This window comes from Geotrypetes seraphini, chromosome 12 (assembly GCF_902459505.1).
Source record: "Geotrypetes seraphini chromosome 12, aGeoSer1.1, whole genome shotgun sequence".
Lineage (NCBI taxonomy): Eukaryota > Metazoa > Chordata > Amphibia > Gymnophiona > Dermophiidae > Geotrypetes > Geotrypetes seraphini.
The window spans coordinates 111515500-111530944 of NC_047095.1; the positions used below are offsets into that span (position 1 = coordinate 111515500).

At 42.8% G+C, this 15445-nt stretch overlaps 1 protein-coding gene across 1 annotated transcript in view; it reads right to left on the minus strand.

Annotated features, from left to right (window-relative positions):
* Positions 1 to 1703: 1703 nt before the first annotated feature.
* Positions 1704 to 15445, minus strand: part of CCDC105 (coiled-coil domain containing 105) — a 44515-nt gene continuing 30773 nt past the window's right edge. The window contains exons 6-8 of the mRNA XM_033915284.1: positions 12864 to 12959; positions 4801 to 4914; positions 1704 to 2018 (exon numbers count right to left, since the gene is read on the minus strand). Of these exons, the coding sequence (XP_033771175.1) occupies positions 1818 to 2018; positions 4801 to 4914; positions 12864 to 12959 (411 nt within the window). The 3' untranslated portion in view covers positions 1704 to 1817. The remainder of the gene's footprint in view (positions 2019 to 4800; positions 4915 to 12863; positions 12960 to 15445) is intronic.

Genomic DNA, 15445 nt, shown 5'->3' on the forward strand with positions numbered 1-15445 from the left:
CTGGAGGTTCTCCTCCCCTCACTGATCCCTCATACTGAGGATATCCTGTTCACTTTATTATTATTATCGTTTTTGATTCTGTTGTTATTCACATTTAGTGCTTACTTAGAGGATGTATTCACCCTGTTCACGCAGCACGGCCCTAATACCACTCTTAGAACCTATTGACTACACTGCCTTTTTGTTATCTCTTGCTAAGTTCCTTTGGCAGTCTTTTGTGTTGGAGTCTTTGCTGATGAATATTTCTAGTTAGCAGCTAAAAGGTAACTGGCTATATCGCACGATAACTGACAATTTTCAGTGCTGAGCAGCTAAGTTTAGCAGATAAATTAGGCCATGTAAATAGCAGTCTTTTCTTTGGCAGCCATAAACTTAACCAGCTAGCACTAAATATCGATGTAGCCAGTTAACTTTTTAGAAGCCAAATAAAACTAGATATTCAATGCTGGTCCCCAGAAACGGCCTGCAATTGAATATCCGCATCAGCACCGCCACAGGTGTTAGCTGGCCTGCATCCTGTGGTCTGTCTATCTATCTACTATCTTGAAAAACCCGCTCCTAGTTCTCTAGTTTGCACACAGAACCCTAATATTTTGGAAACATTTGTAAATGAGGATTTAGAAAGAGTGACTGTTGGTATTATTTGTTTTCCAGCAAGATTTAGCTGTTTTGAAGTTGTACTTTCAGAACCCTCAAGTTTTATTTTGTGGAAAAAAACATGGATTTATCCTGATATAACCAGGCAAACTTAGGAACGTAGAAAAGCTTTCTTAGCTATGTGGCAAGAAGTAGTGACATTGGGGGCAACTTTTCTCTTAGTTTACCTTATAAGTGCCTAATAAGATATTTAGGTTTAAAGTGTGGTTTTTCCAACCGAAACAGTTGAAACGTAGAAACATGATGCCAGATAAAGGCCCATCTAGTCTGCCCATCCACAGTAACCATTATCTCTTTCTCTCTCCGAGAGATCCCACATGCCTTTTTCAGATTTGAAGATTGTCAGTTAGTATCCAACTTAGTCTATCTCTGTTGCTTTTATATAAAAGGGGTGGGTGTTAAAATTACACTATAGCCTTTTCTTTATTGACATTTCATATGACCTCCTTGTCTTATGTTCTCCTTTCCCCTACTTTTGAGGTCTAAGAAGGTATTAGATTTCTTTTTCTTTTAATTGTATTCCTTATTATAGATTTCTGAAAAAAAATGAATAAAAATATATTTTTGTGTTTATTTTTTCTCCCCTGATACTTATAATAAACTATTTTTTTTTCACCTGCAACTGCTATGTGACTCTGTCTTACCTGAGCTCTGGGTAGTGGCAACCAAATCATCAAAACTACTTTTCTTGGTGCCTCAGTGAGGCAACAAAATGTAATTGATGTACTGATTGCCATTTGGACAGTCGGCAATCCCTGATGTAGGCATTGTACCAAAACACGGCCTTGTCGGGTCTGTCTTAATAAACTGTTTATTTGTAGCTGCTGTTCACGTCTTCATTTTTTGGCCACCTCCGCTTTGTGGTTTCCCTAGTTTGTTCAATGGAGTTTGTCTTCCTAACTTCCTTCATCAGCCTTTCTAAAGGGTATGGAGCTGGCTGGTGATCCTAATGTTGACCTGCCCTCCCTTCTCCCCTTTTTTAGTCTTTGGTCCCTGCTTCTCCTTTCATAAATCAACCTCAGAAAAAGGTCCTACACCATCAGGAATTTGGATGCAATAATTTACTTCTGGATATGAATTACAATGAATGGTTTCTTGCTACAGATTTTAAGGTTGCTCTTGCTGACAGTTTTACTGCTCTTCATTTTCCAGGGTTCAAATTAATCACAGATGAGCTGCTTGCCTTGGTCAATGGGCCAACGGTGATTAGCCCGTCTACGCCGTAGGTGAATTACAGAGGTGTCTACATTATAGCCAATGCGCTTGTCCCGAATATTGTCTTCCACTCGTAGGCGTGTAGCTTGGAGTTGGTCAATGTCATTGCTCATGTTCTTCATTGCATTTTGTAGTAGGATGGTTCCCTAAACAGAGAGAGTGGGAAACAGAATGATATACTGTCTCTAGTACCTGGCACTTGGAGTGATGACATCAGTAAAGCAGAATGCATTTCCAAAGAAAAAGAGAGAGGTATAGTGACAAATCATTACCTCACAAGATATTTCTAAACAAACACAGCACATTTGATAGAGAAGAAAGACCAAGAGATGATGGTATTGTTTTTACTCATAGAGGACTGAGTCAGTCTTTATTCTCTACTAGTGTTTAAGCCCGTTACATTAACGGGTGCTAGAATATATGGCTGTCTGTCTTTCTTTCTTTATGTCTCTCTCCCTGCTCCTGTTTCTTTCTTCCTTTCTTTCTGTCTTTCTCCCTCCTGCAATTTTTTTCTCTCTCTCCCTGGCACCCTTTGCCTGTCTGTCTTTATTTCTGTGTCTCTCTGGTCCCCTGTCTGTCTTTATTTCTGTCTGTCTCTCTCCCTAGCCTCCTTTGTCTGTCTGTATTTCTTTCTGTGTCTCCCCCCCACTTTCCTTTGCAGAAGCAGCAGTGCTATTTCCCTTCCCCTCCAGATCCCTGTGAAGTAGTAGCAGCATTTCCCCCCACCCACCCCCCATTCCCTTCTCTCCCCCCCCCCCACTTTCCTTTGCAGAAGCAGCAGCGGTATTTCTCTTTCCCTCCAGGTCCTTGCTGAAGCAGTAGCAGCATTTTCCCCCACCCCCCATTCCCTTCTCTCCCCCCCACTTTATTTTGCAGAAGCAGCTGTGATATTTCCCTTCCCCTCCAGATCTGAGAAGTAGTAGCAGCATTTCCCCCCACCCACCCCCCATTCCCTTCTCTCCCCCCCCACTTTCCTTTGCAGAAGCAGCAGTGCTATTTCCCTTCCCCTCCAGATCCCTGTGAAGTAGTAGCAGCATTTCCCCCCACCCACCCCCATTCCCTTCTCTCCCCCCCCCCACTTTCCTTTGCAGAAGCAGCAGCGGTATTTCTCTTTCCCTCCAGGTCCTTGCTGAAGCAGTAGCAGCATTTTCCCCCACCCCCCATTCCCTTCTCTCCCCCCCACTTTATTTTGCAGAAGCAGCTGTGATATTTCCCTTCCCCTCCAGATCTGAGAAGTAGTAGCAGCATTTCCCCCCCCCCCCCCCCCATTCCCTTCTCTCCCCCCCCACTTTCCTTTGCAGAAGCAGCAGTGCTATTTCCCTTCCCCTCCAGATCCCTGTAAAGTAGTAGCAGCATTTCCCCCCACCCACCCCCATTCCCTTCTCTCCCCCCCCCCCACTTTCCTTTGCAGAAGCAGCAGCGGTATTTCTCTTTCCCTCCAGGTCCTTGCTGAAGCAGTAGCAGCATTCATTTTCCCCCACCCCCCATTCCCTTCTCTCCCCCCCCACTTTATTTTGCAGAAGCAGCTGCGATATTTCCCTTCCCCTCCAGATCCCTGTGAAGTAGTAGCAGCATTTTTCCCCACCCACCCCCCATTCCCTTCTCTCCCCTACCACCACTTTCCTTTGCAGAAGCAGCAGCGGTTTTCCCTTCCCCTCCAGGTCCCTGCTGAGTATTAGAAACATTTTCCCCCACCCCCCATTCCCTTCTTACCTTGAGCTGCCCTGCTCCGTTCGGCCCCTTCCCCTTCCCTTCCCGTGTGCTGGCCTGCTGCGGCTGAAGGTTTTTTTTCGGCGACTCCTCCTGTTAAAACTCCCCCCCCCCTCCCGCAACCGCTCCTGTTCAAAGCGGCCTGCTGAGGTTCGCGGCCGCTGTAACGAACCTCGCAGGCCGCTCTCCAACTCGGTAGCATGTTCCCTCTGACGCGATTGCGTCAGAGGGAACGTGCTACCATGTGGAGAGCGGCCTGCGAGGTTCGTTACAGCGGCCGCGAACCTCAGCAGGCCGCTTTGAACAGGAGCGGTAGCGGCTGTTGCAGGAGGATTGGGGGGGGGAATTCGTGAGCGGCGGCAGGACCATGAGGCGGGATTGAGTTTTTCGGCTTCCCCTATCTGGGGAAACCGCCGTGCCGAACTGAGCTGCGCGTGGGGCCGTAGTAAGCGCGGGGCATGCTGCAGTCTTGGCGGCCACGGACATACGGATCATGGAAGCACGCTGATAAGACTGCGCATGCGCCGCCTACGGTTTTATTATATAGATTAAATGTGCTGTGTGTGAAAAGAAAGACCAAGAGAATGAAACAGTCCTCTATGAGTAAAAACAATACTATCATTGTGGCTCTAAAAATACAGAAATTCACCGACAGCGTGTTTATTCCGTATCTATTGCTGGGAGAGTGATCATTCATACAATGCAATGTAAAGATAATCTTATAAGATCATCCTTGAAGAAACTCTCACTACAGTCATAAGCTTTCAAGGTCCCTCAGAGATGTCACCATAATACTCAATTAGTTTCATCGTATATGGCTTTATACATCAAGTCTTCATCGGGTCCGATGTTTATCAAGTGTTATAAATTAAGTGAATAAAATGAAACAATATTGCTCAAAGATGCTGTAAATACTTAAATTCTTAGCTTTGCTTTATGTGGTCAGATTCACAGGGACTAATCAGCCGACATGTTTCACCCGGGGGGGGGGGGAGGGTTCAAGGCTATTTATCCCTTTGTGCTGCGCTTGCCCATATAACGACCACTCGGTGTATATACCAAAGTTTTTAAATAAATAAATACCCTATGGTGCTTTGGACCTACAGTAGTTCTTCACCCTGGCTAGTTCCTGCTCTCAGCCTGAACTGCTTCGCCTAGCCACTCCATCTATGCTCTTGCCCAGGGAGGTACTGACATCTGAGGAGGCTTCTCTCTTACCTTTGTGAGCTCAGTAGGCTCAGGTAACTGGGTTCCGACATGGCGCTGATACATGCGGATTATTGGGCGGTCCAGACGCTCATGAGCCTGAAGGTCACCACTAGAAACAGGACCCTTGAACACAGATCAGAACAGAAATCTAATTTAGAAAGCCAGAACATGACAGCAAATATGTCTTATCTGATCTGCCCATCCATCCATAGTAACATGATAGTCTATTCAGTCTGCCTAATAAGAGAAATTCATAGCATAAGGTATGATGTGATACTGCATATACATACTTGACCTTGATTTGTCCTTGTCATATTCAAGGCACAAACCGTAGAAGTCTGCCCAGTTCTAGCCTATGCTCTACAATCCTTTCCTCTGTTTTTGTCCCATGTTTCTTGAATTCAGATAAAGCCCTTACCTCCACTACCCTTTCTGTACAGAAATATTTCCTTAGATTGCTCCTGAGTCTATCTGCTTTGATCTTCATCTTATGCCCATTTGCTTCAGAACTTCCTTTCAGTTTAAGAAAGCCCACCTCCCAATCATTTATGCCATGGAGGTATTTAAATGTTCTCTATCCCTCTCCTGCTTTTGACTTTCATTCTCAAATGCAGTAGAGGTCAATCTAGTATCAGAATTCAAGAAGAACTGCGTTAAGCATAGACGTTCCTTAACTGTGCGTAGGGAAAGGGAGATCAAATAAAGTCTCTGGCAATCAACAAGAAGGAAAGTCTGGCTTATTGCCAAGGTCTTGAAGTCTTTATTTGGCTATATATTTATTTATTGCACTATCTACATCACTTCTCAATCTAGGAAACATGCAAAATAATTTGAAACATCACATACATGGCTTTTTCATAATTCTTTGTTAGGGGTTTAGATTGACCTGAGTTTGTATGATATGTTTCTTGGTGTGTAGTGAAAATACTGTTTGTAACTCACTGTTTCAGAAATCTTTGTTAAGAGTTTAATCTGATTTTGATTTTGCACTGTATGTTTATTTTTGTGTAGCGATAATGCTATTTGTAACTCACCTTGAACTCTGTTTTGAAAAGATTTGGTGGTATATAAGATTACATATTAACATTACATTACATATTGCTTCTATTCTTTGATATCTGTAACTTATTAAACTAAGATGTTTACTTTCCAACTAATTAGGTATTCATATTAAGGGTACAAAAAATTGGTGTTTATCAGTATTTTCATATCAAAGCCAACTTTGAATTCCAAGGACCCAAAGTCTGGAACGAACTCCCAAGCAGCTTACGACAACTTACCACATATGTCCAATTCAGTAAGGCACTAAAAACACATCTATTCTCTTCACTGCACTGACCTGTCACAACTTATCCACGTACATATGGTATATAACATAACATAACATCATGCTTATTAGCCGCGTACAAGTTCAACGCGGTTTACAAAAAAGACTATAAACAAAGAACAATATTATTTTTTTTCCAAATTCTTTATTCATTTTTTCATCTTATAACAAGTACACAATATTACATCATTTAAAACTTTTACACATCACTTGAATTTCTTTCTATTGTCCTCATAAGTACATAAAATTTATTCCCTCCCCACCCACCCTTCCCTCGAATATTTCAATCAAAAATATCATAAATATTGTATTCTTAATTATTGATGAAACCTTTAAAATAGAATATTATACCATCCCCCGCCCCCTATATATAAAATTACTGTCAGTGGAAAATTATGTCTAATCATTACAATAATTTGCCAATGGCCCCCAGATCTTTTTAAAATTATTATAATTCCCATTCTGCAAAGCAATTACTCTTTCCATTTTGTAAATGTGGCACAACGAATTCCACCAGAATGTATAACTAAGATTGTTGTAATTTTTCCAGTTACTGGTGATATGTTGCATGGCGACTCCTGTCATTATCAATAGAACAATATTATTAAGAACAGAATAAATTATTTAACCAAGTATTTTGAGAAGAGATAAGTTTTCAGCTGAATTCTAAAATGTTTATAGGAATAAGCAGTAAGCAACAACGATCGGAATTCTTTATCATGGGAAGCTACTTGAAATGCCAAAGTATGGTCCAGAAATTTCTTGCTTGCACACCTGGACAGGTGTAGGCTCGAAAATGCAGCCAGCACACTGCGGAACACTGCTGAACCCCCTATGCACGCTACAGTCTGCGCCTGACCCCCCCACTTAACAGGGAATGAGATTAGATTAGGGACGGCCCTGAACTCCAAGTAAGACTAAGGCCCTCTTCTATCAAACTGCGATAGCAGTTTTTGGCACGGGGAGCCGTGCTGAATGGCCTATGCTGCTCCCGACGCTCATAGGAACTCAAGCAGTCTACGACGACTTACCGCACACTTCCAATTCAGGAAGGCACTGAAAACACATGTATTCTCTTCATTACACTTATCTGTTACAACATATTCATGTACATGTGGTATACACTTCTGTATTACTTCTAATATTATGTAAGCCGGAATGATTCCTAGTCGACATTTGTGGGATACAAGAATCTGTATGGTATGGTATATTGCAGTTTGATGCATACTCCATGCCTCAGGTTGAAGATCTAATAAAAAATCTAGGGGGAGCCCAATTCTTGTCCATACTGGACTTGACAAAAAGATACTGGCAAATCCCGTTGGATGAGTCCTCAAAAGAAAAGACATGGTTCATAACCCATTAAGACTTATACCCATTTACTGTCCTCCCCTTCAGGTTACATGGAGCTCTTGCAACATTTCAAAGAGTTATGAACGTCATCCTCCGGCCTCATTCAACCTATGTCAAAGCCTACCTGGATGATGTTATCATATTTTCTGAATCCTGAGACCAACAAATACAACACCTTACTGCCATCTGCAATACTCTACAATGAACAGGACTCACCATCAACCTGAAGTGTGCTTTAGGACAGAAAGAAGTCCAGTACCTCGGATTTTAGGTTAAGCCCATTCCCTCTAAAGTAGAGGTGGTCCAGGCTATATCTCATCCCATCAACAAAACACAGTTAAGACACTGTCTAGGCATAATATGCTACTATTATAGGTTTATACCAAACTTTGCTGATGAGGCTGCATGCTTAACCAACTTATTATGGAAGACTCCCCCAAATAAACTTGAATTGAATGAAACCTTTGAGCGGTCTTTAACTGACTCAAAGAGATTTTATGTCAAGAACCAGTTCTGAAAAATGTGAACTTTAAACAGAACTTCATCCTACAACAGATGCATTGGGGACAAGACTTGGGGCCATACTAAGCCAAGGAGTCAGCAAAGACGAACATCCTGTCCTGTACTTAAGCCGGAAACATTCCAAGACCAAACAACACTACTCCATTATTGAAAAATAATGCCTTTAAGTTAAGCAGGCAATTGAGTCATTACAATATTATTTAACAGGAAAAGAATTCATATTAATAACTGATCATGTGCCTTTGCGCTGGCTGCAGAAGATGAAAAGCTCCAATCCTCGTCTGATGCGGTGGTATTTAATGCTCCAGACATACCGCTTCAGAGTGGAAGAATCATAGCAATGCTGACTACCTGTCCAGAGAAGGACCTTGATGCTCAACCAGTGACGCTTTAACTGGGGGGGGGGAAGTAATGGGGTAGACTCACTATCACCCCAATCATTGCTGAGAGAAGCCCTATGCTAAAACCTGGTGGGCCCAGCAGGCCAAGCGAAGCAAGCTTATTTGAATTTTTCAGTCAAGTTGGAAAAGATCTCACCCCGAGAGAAACAGGAGACTGCAGACAAGACCCGGAGCCCAGAAAGACAAGTGAGGGAGCGACCCTTGGGGGGATGCATGTTGGCACCTGCCTAACTCCCGGTAAGCTCAAACCTGAATTGACCAGTGACCATTAAGTCCATGGGAACCAAGATACCCAGAGACCTAAATTGATCAGTGACCAGCGGGTCCACGGGGACCAAGATACCCAGAGACCTGAATTGATCAGTGATCAGCAGGCCCACGGGGACCAAGATACTGGGAGACCTGAGTGACTGGAAGTGACCAGTGGTGACCAGAAGTGACTTATGGTGACCAGAAGAGACCCAAGTGACCGGTGGTGATCATAATAATAATAATAATAATAACTTTATTTTTGTATACCGCAGAACCATGGCAGTTAACAGAGGAAGAGACTGTACATTTACAGAGATGTTACATATAAGACTGAGATGTTATGTACAAGATAATAGTGTTACAAAGAGGACATTCAGTTGAACTTGGAGTTCAGTTTAACTTGGGCGTTAAGATTGACTTAACAAGTCGGGGGAAGTCAGGTAAATCCAGAGGCATATCAGAGATCAAGACAGGGATGCAAGGTAGGGGGAGTCAGAGAAATTTATCAAAGAGATAGGTTTTGATTGATTTCCTGAAAGTTTGGTAGGAGAGTGATTTAGAAATGAGGGTGGTTAGGCATTTATTCCATTTGCCTGCTTGGAATGCTAGAGATCTATCAAGGAATCTCTTGTAGATACAGCCCTTTAGGGATGGGAAGGCAAACAGGTAGGCATTTCGTGTGCGAGTGGGGCCTGAAAGTTCAAAGTGTTCTGACAGGTAGATTGGGGAAGAGCCTGTTAAGGTTTTGAAGCAGAGGCAACAAATTTGAAGATGATCCTTGCCTCCATCGGCAGCCAGTGCAGTTTTTTGTAATAAGGGCTTACATGATCAGATTTTTTGAGATCGTAGATGAGGCGAACGGTAGCATTTTGTACAATTCTCAGGTGTTTGATGATTTTCTTAAAGGATCCCAGGTATATAATGTTGCAGTAGTCTAAGATGCTTAAGATTAGTGATTGGGCCAACAGTCGAAAGGAGAGGAAGTCAAAGTAGCATTTGATGGTGTAAAGTTTTCAGAGGGTAGAAACATAGAAAGATGACGGCAGATAAGGGCTATAGCCCATCAAGTCTGCCCACACTATTTACCCTCTTAAGTCTACTGACCCCCTAAAGTATAATTGTAATTATACTGTCACTCTACTGACCCGCTCATTCAAGTCCATACCCTAGTGACCTTTGGCATGACCCTCGTAGGGATCCCACATAGGTATCCCATTTGTTCTTGAAGTCTGGGATGCTGCGTGCCTCGACCACCTGCACTGGAAACTTGTTCCAATGCTCAATCACTCTCTCCATGAAGAAGTACTTCCTGGCGTCTCCACGAAACTTCCCTCCCCTGAGTTTGAGCGGATGCCCTCTTGTGGTCGAGGGACCCTTGAGAAGAAAGATATCATCTTCCACCTCGACCCGTCCCGTGATGTACTTAAATGTCTCAATCATGTCTCCCCTCTCCCTACGCTCTTCGAGAGTGTAGAGCTGCAATTTGCTCAGTCTTTCTTCGTACGGGAGACCCTTTAGCCCCGAGACCCCCTTCTGCTTCTATTCCTTTCTCTCCTCTCTTCTACCTTCCAAAGTATTTAGATCAATGCTGTCTTGTTAAAATGTTTATTTTATTTTTATTTTTCCTCTAACTCTACTTTTCACTTCTCTATTACCCTCCAGGTACTTTAGTTAGATTGTGAGCCTTCGGGACAGTAAGGGAATTTTTCAAGTACCTGTCTTATTTCTAATCTTAATGTATATTTTCTGTAAACCGCTTAGAACCTAACGGATGTAGCGGTATATAAGAAATAAATTACATTACATTACATTACATTACATCCTGGTGGCCATCCGCTGAACCGATTCAATTCTGAGCACATCCTTACGGTAATGTGGCCTCCAGAACTGCACACAGTATTCCAGATGAGGTCTCACCATGGCTCTGTACAATGGCATCATGACTTCAGGTTTCCTGTTGACGAAGCTTCTCTTGATACAACCTATCATCTGCCGTGCTTTAGATGAAGCCTTCTCCACTTGAGTGGCTGCTTTCATGTCAGCACTGATGATTACTCCTAAGTCTCATTCTGCCGTAGTCCTGGTTAAAGTTTCTCCATTCAGGGTGTAAGTTCTGCAAGGATTTCCGTTACCGAGATGCATGACCTTACATTTCTTGGCGTTGAAGCCCAGCTGCCAGATCAAGGACCAACTTTCTAAAGTATGCAGGTCTTGCTCCATAGCATCCTGTAGATTATAGCCGTTTACTATATTGCATAGTTTGGCGTCATCAGTGAATAAGGTTACCTTGCCTTGAAACCCTTGAGTCAGATCCCCAATGAATATGTTGAAGAGGAGTGGGCCTAGAACTGAACCCTGAGCACTAGTATGGTCTTCGAAGGTATGACTCCAAGGATTTTGATAGTGGAGTTGATTGGGTAGTCGAACCCATTTAATTTCAGGGAAGTATTTGTTAGCTTATGGTAGGGCTTGCCAGGAAAATTTTCATTTTTTCAGGGTTCAGTTTTAATTTGTATTGAGTGGTCCATTGTTCTATCTTGGTGAGGACGGAAGAGGTGAATTGTTCCGTATCTTGTGTCAGCGAGGTTAAGGGAATAATAATAGTGATGTCGTCTGCGTATATAAATGATTTCAGATTTAAGTCAGATAACATATGTCCCAGCGGAGCCATGTAGATGTTAAATAGAGAAGGGGATAGGGGGGAGCCCTGTAGAACTCCACAGGGATTGCACCAGGATTGGGAAAAGGTTCCGTTACAGTGAACCTGGTAAGAGCGGTTTTTTAAGAATCCAGTGAATCAGTTTAATACCTGTCCAGTGATGCCAGTGGAGTCAAGGCAACTGAGCAGAATGTCATGGTCAACCAGGTCAAAGACACTGCTCAAGTCGAACTGAAGTACCAGGGCGCTTTTTCCCAGTGAGAACAAGTGGAAGAGGTAATTGGTCAGTGAAGCTAAAACAGTTTCTGTGCTATGATTTGTGCGAAAAGCCAGACTGGGAATCATGAAGAATGTTGAACTTTTCTAGGTATTTCATGAGGTCATGATTAACTAGACCTTCCATAAGTTTTTGGAAGAGTGGTATATTGGCTATGGGTTTGTAGTTGGTATCGGAAGAGATTGGTTCCTTGGGGTTTTTAATAATAGGAGATACAAGGATGTGGCCAAGTTCTGTCGGAAAGTGGCCAGTGGACAAGCACAGCGAAACCCAGTTGAAAAGTTCAGCTTTAAATGTGTGTGGGGGGGGGCAGATTTCATGACAGAGAGTGGGCAGTTGTCTAGTAGGCAATTGGATTTAGCATATGACCCGTGGTTACTGGAAGAGACCCAAGTAACTGGTGGTTACATTACATTATTACATTTCATTTCTAGACTGCAAAACCTTCCAGATTGATGTGGTTTACATAGTCAAGAAACTGTACAAAACAGCAAATTATAAAAATGGAACCACAGACCTTAATTTTCTAAAAATCTTATAAAAAGTTGGAAAGAGCAATTGCCATACAAAAAGGGAATTATGATAATTTTAAAAAGATTTGGGGGCCATTGATAACTTATTGTAATGATTAGATGCCTTTTTACACTGTAAGTATAATTATAATTAAGGGAAGGGGTGGTATATAGTTATATTATAGGTTCAATCAATATGTATGAATATAATACATGTATGATATTTTTTTATTACAATATTTGTGAAAAGGGTAGGTGGGGGAGAGAGTTAATTTATGTATTTAAGATGATATATAGAAAGAATTTCAAGTGATGTATATGATTCAATTGATGTAATATTGTGTTCTTGATGTAAGATGGAAAAATGAATAAAGAATTGGAAAAAAAAATAAAAATCTTATAAAAAGAGAGGATTTCAATAATTTTCAAAAGCGCATATATGAATCAGAAGGGGCAAATAGAGTACATAGCTCGGTGTCCCCAGAAGAGACCCAAGTGACCAGAAGAGACCAGTGGTGACTGGAAGAGATCAGAGAGAAAGAGAGCGAGTCCAGAGATGCCTGAATGACCAATCGGAGGTCTCTGCCAACTGCAACGAAGTGACCACTTGACAAATGTCTTGACCAAAGGAAAACAAAGCAGTCTCTATGAGTACTGGAGATAGCTGACATTTGTGTTAGTGCAAGTGAAACCCTCAAGGCTGTATCACTGAAAAAAGAAAAACATGGGGGCAGTAAAAGTTAGACATGTTTATCATCCCTTCACTTACTAGAGCAAATCCATGAGTTATATCAATGTCATCGTAGAGACGCTGGCAGTAGTGCTTCATCTTCCGCAATTCACCTGATGTTAGCAGAAGTTGTCCCTAAAGGAGTATAACATGGAGTCAGAAAATTATAGCAATACCATAAGAATATGGTCAAAGTAAAGCTTCATGAAAGTACCTAAGAAAATGAGAAAGTTGTAAACAGAGTTACTGGATGTAGCCCTGTGGCTGGGGAGGGGGTGGGGGAAAGGCAAGAAAGACAAGTGGAATTTTTATCTTCTGTGTCTGTGCTGGAGGGATGTAGGAAATAGTTGAAGATGGAGTACAAGTACCAGGTCTGCAAGGAGAATAGCAAATGTCTAAGATTAGTTTCTGTACCTTGTGTTTGTGTGAATTAGAGAATGACATGGTGGATGTTACCCACGAGTAGCCGCGGGTAACCCACCAAAACGGTGGAGGGGGGAAAGGTGCTCACCGCAGGTACCAGGACAAGGCTATCCACCGCCCCGTGGAGTGGTGAATGGCCTTGTCCCCGCAGTTAAGGGAACGCGGGTGGTCACCGATCACGCATGGCCCCCTCCCTCCTTCTTACCTACCCACCCAAATCTATCTATCTCCCTCCCTCCCCCTTACCTTCGCGGCGTGTTTTAAGGTTGCAGACTTGTTGAAAGCCGCCGGAGCGTATGTGCAGTCGCATGCGTGTGTGGGCGGTTGCGTTAGAGGATAAGCTTCCGCCCACACACGCACGCAACTGCACGAACACTCCAGCAGCTTTTAACAAGTCTGAAACCTTAAAATGTGCCAAGAAGGTAAGAGGGAGGGAGGGAGAGGCTTGGACCGCGCGAGGGGTGCCGAAGGGCAGTGAGGTGGCGAGAGGGAAGGGTGGATGCTGCGGGGACAGGGAAGTGGTCCAGTGACGGGGCAATGATGGGGACAGATTTTTTTCCCCATGTCATTCTCTAGTGTGAATGTCTGTGGTGAAGGGCTTGGAGGAATGATGTAAGCACTTGACTTTGTGTTCCAGCATGTGGAAGTGGAAAACTTGCAATTAGACTCTTTATTTTGTGTGTATGTTGTCAGGTAACAGAAGATCTGAAAATAACCTTTTTTTTTTGCTGTGCATCTACACTGTGAACCCAAAAAAAACCCACAACAAAATATTTTTTGTCGTATCTCCCACAGAACTCGGCCGATTCTTATAAAATTTAATGCGTTGTGTCCTGAATGAAATTGATATAAAATGTTGTAAATATTTGCAATCACACCATAACACTACTTTGTGAAAATTAATTGTTGCTAAGGGATGCGCGCAGAAGCAGACAATAGTTTGTAAGCAGTCTCCGTATCAAAATAGTTTTCATTGCAGAAGACTGAATTCTGATAAAGAACTTGGTACTACTAAAAGGTTACAGCTGTCAACGATTGTCAAAAGAGTTCCCACAGAAGGGTTGGAACAAAAATGGCCTTGATGGCTGCTACGCAAGATCTGAGCAATGAGCGCTGTGGATGGGAAGCCAGGCAGCAGACAACTGTGCTCGATTTGCACACAAAAGCACATTGACGTTCTACGCAATCTTGTACTGAGCCAGGAGGACGTGCTGCAAACACACCTAACAACTCGCCAAATAGCAAAAGAAGCAGGAATAAGCCAGACAACTCTGGTTAGGATAATGAATGACAATCTGAAATTCAAATGTTTTAAAAAGCGTCATGCCAAAGAGTTAACTTTACAACAAAGGAACACACCTTAAACGGTGCAAGCAGCTTTTGATCAAGTACCTAGAGCACAGTGTCACCTTCATTTGGTTTGCAGATAAAAAGATATTTACAGTAGCTTCACCGATTAACACACAGAATGATTGCCTGTATGTGCCTTCAACAACACTGAAGCATGAGGTTCATTCAAAACGCCTACTACGGACCCACCTGACCTTCAGCCAATCAGTCACGGTCTTGGTCACAATCTCGAAACTCGGATTCACAGATCTGTTCATCATTGATCCTGGGGTTAAGATCAAAGATGCACACTACCAGGACGTCTTCTTGACGCAGAAGCTTTGGTCAGCGATCCATCACACATCACTTTAGCATCAAACAGGACAATGTCCCAGCACATTGGGCAAAGGACACTATAGAACTGCTACATCAGGAGACCCCTAGACTTCATTGGTCCAGATCTCTGGCCTGCAAATTCTCCAGACCTAAACCTACTTGACTACCAGATCTGGGGGCTGAGACAAGAACATGTCTACCAGACAGCGATATCTGATGTCAAAGACCAGCGCCTCATCTCTGCTTGGGCTGAGCTGAAGCAGAGCGTCAATGACAAGTCCATAGATTAGTGGTGGCCAAGGCTGAGGGTGTGCCTTTGTGCAAAGGGCGCACACTTCAAACATCTCCTTAATTGAAACATTACTTTTTGACTTTACATTTTTCTGCAAGATACGCCATAAAACCTTTTGATGTGTTTTGATTCAGTTCATAATTCATTTTCACAAGGTAGGGTTGTGGTGCGGTGGGAAACATTTACAACATTTTACATCAAGGAAGGGGAGGGGGTGGGTTTATAATTAGAGTAATAGTTG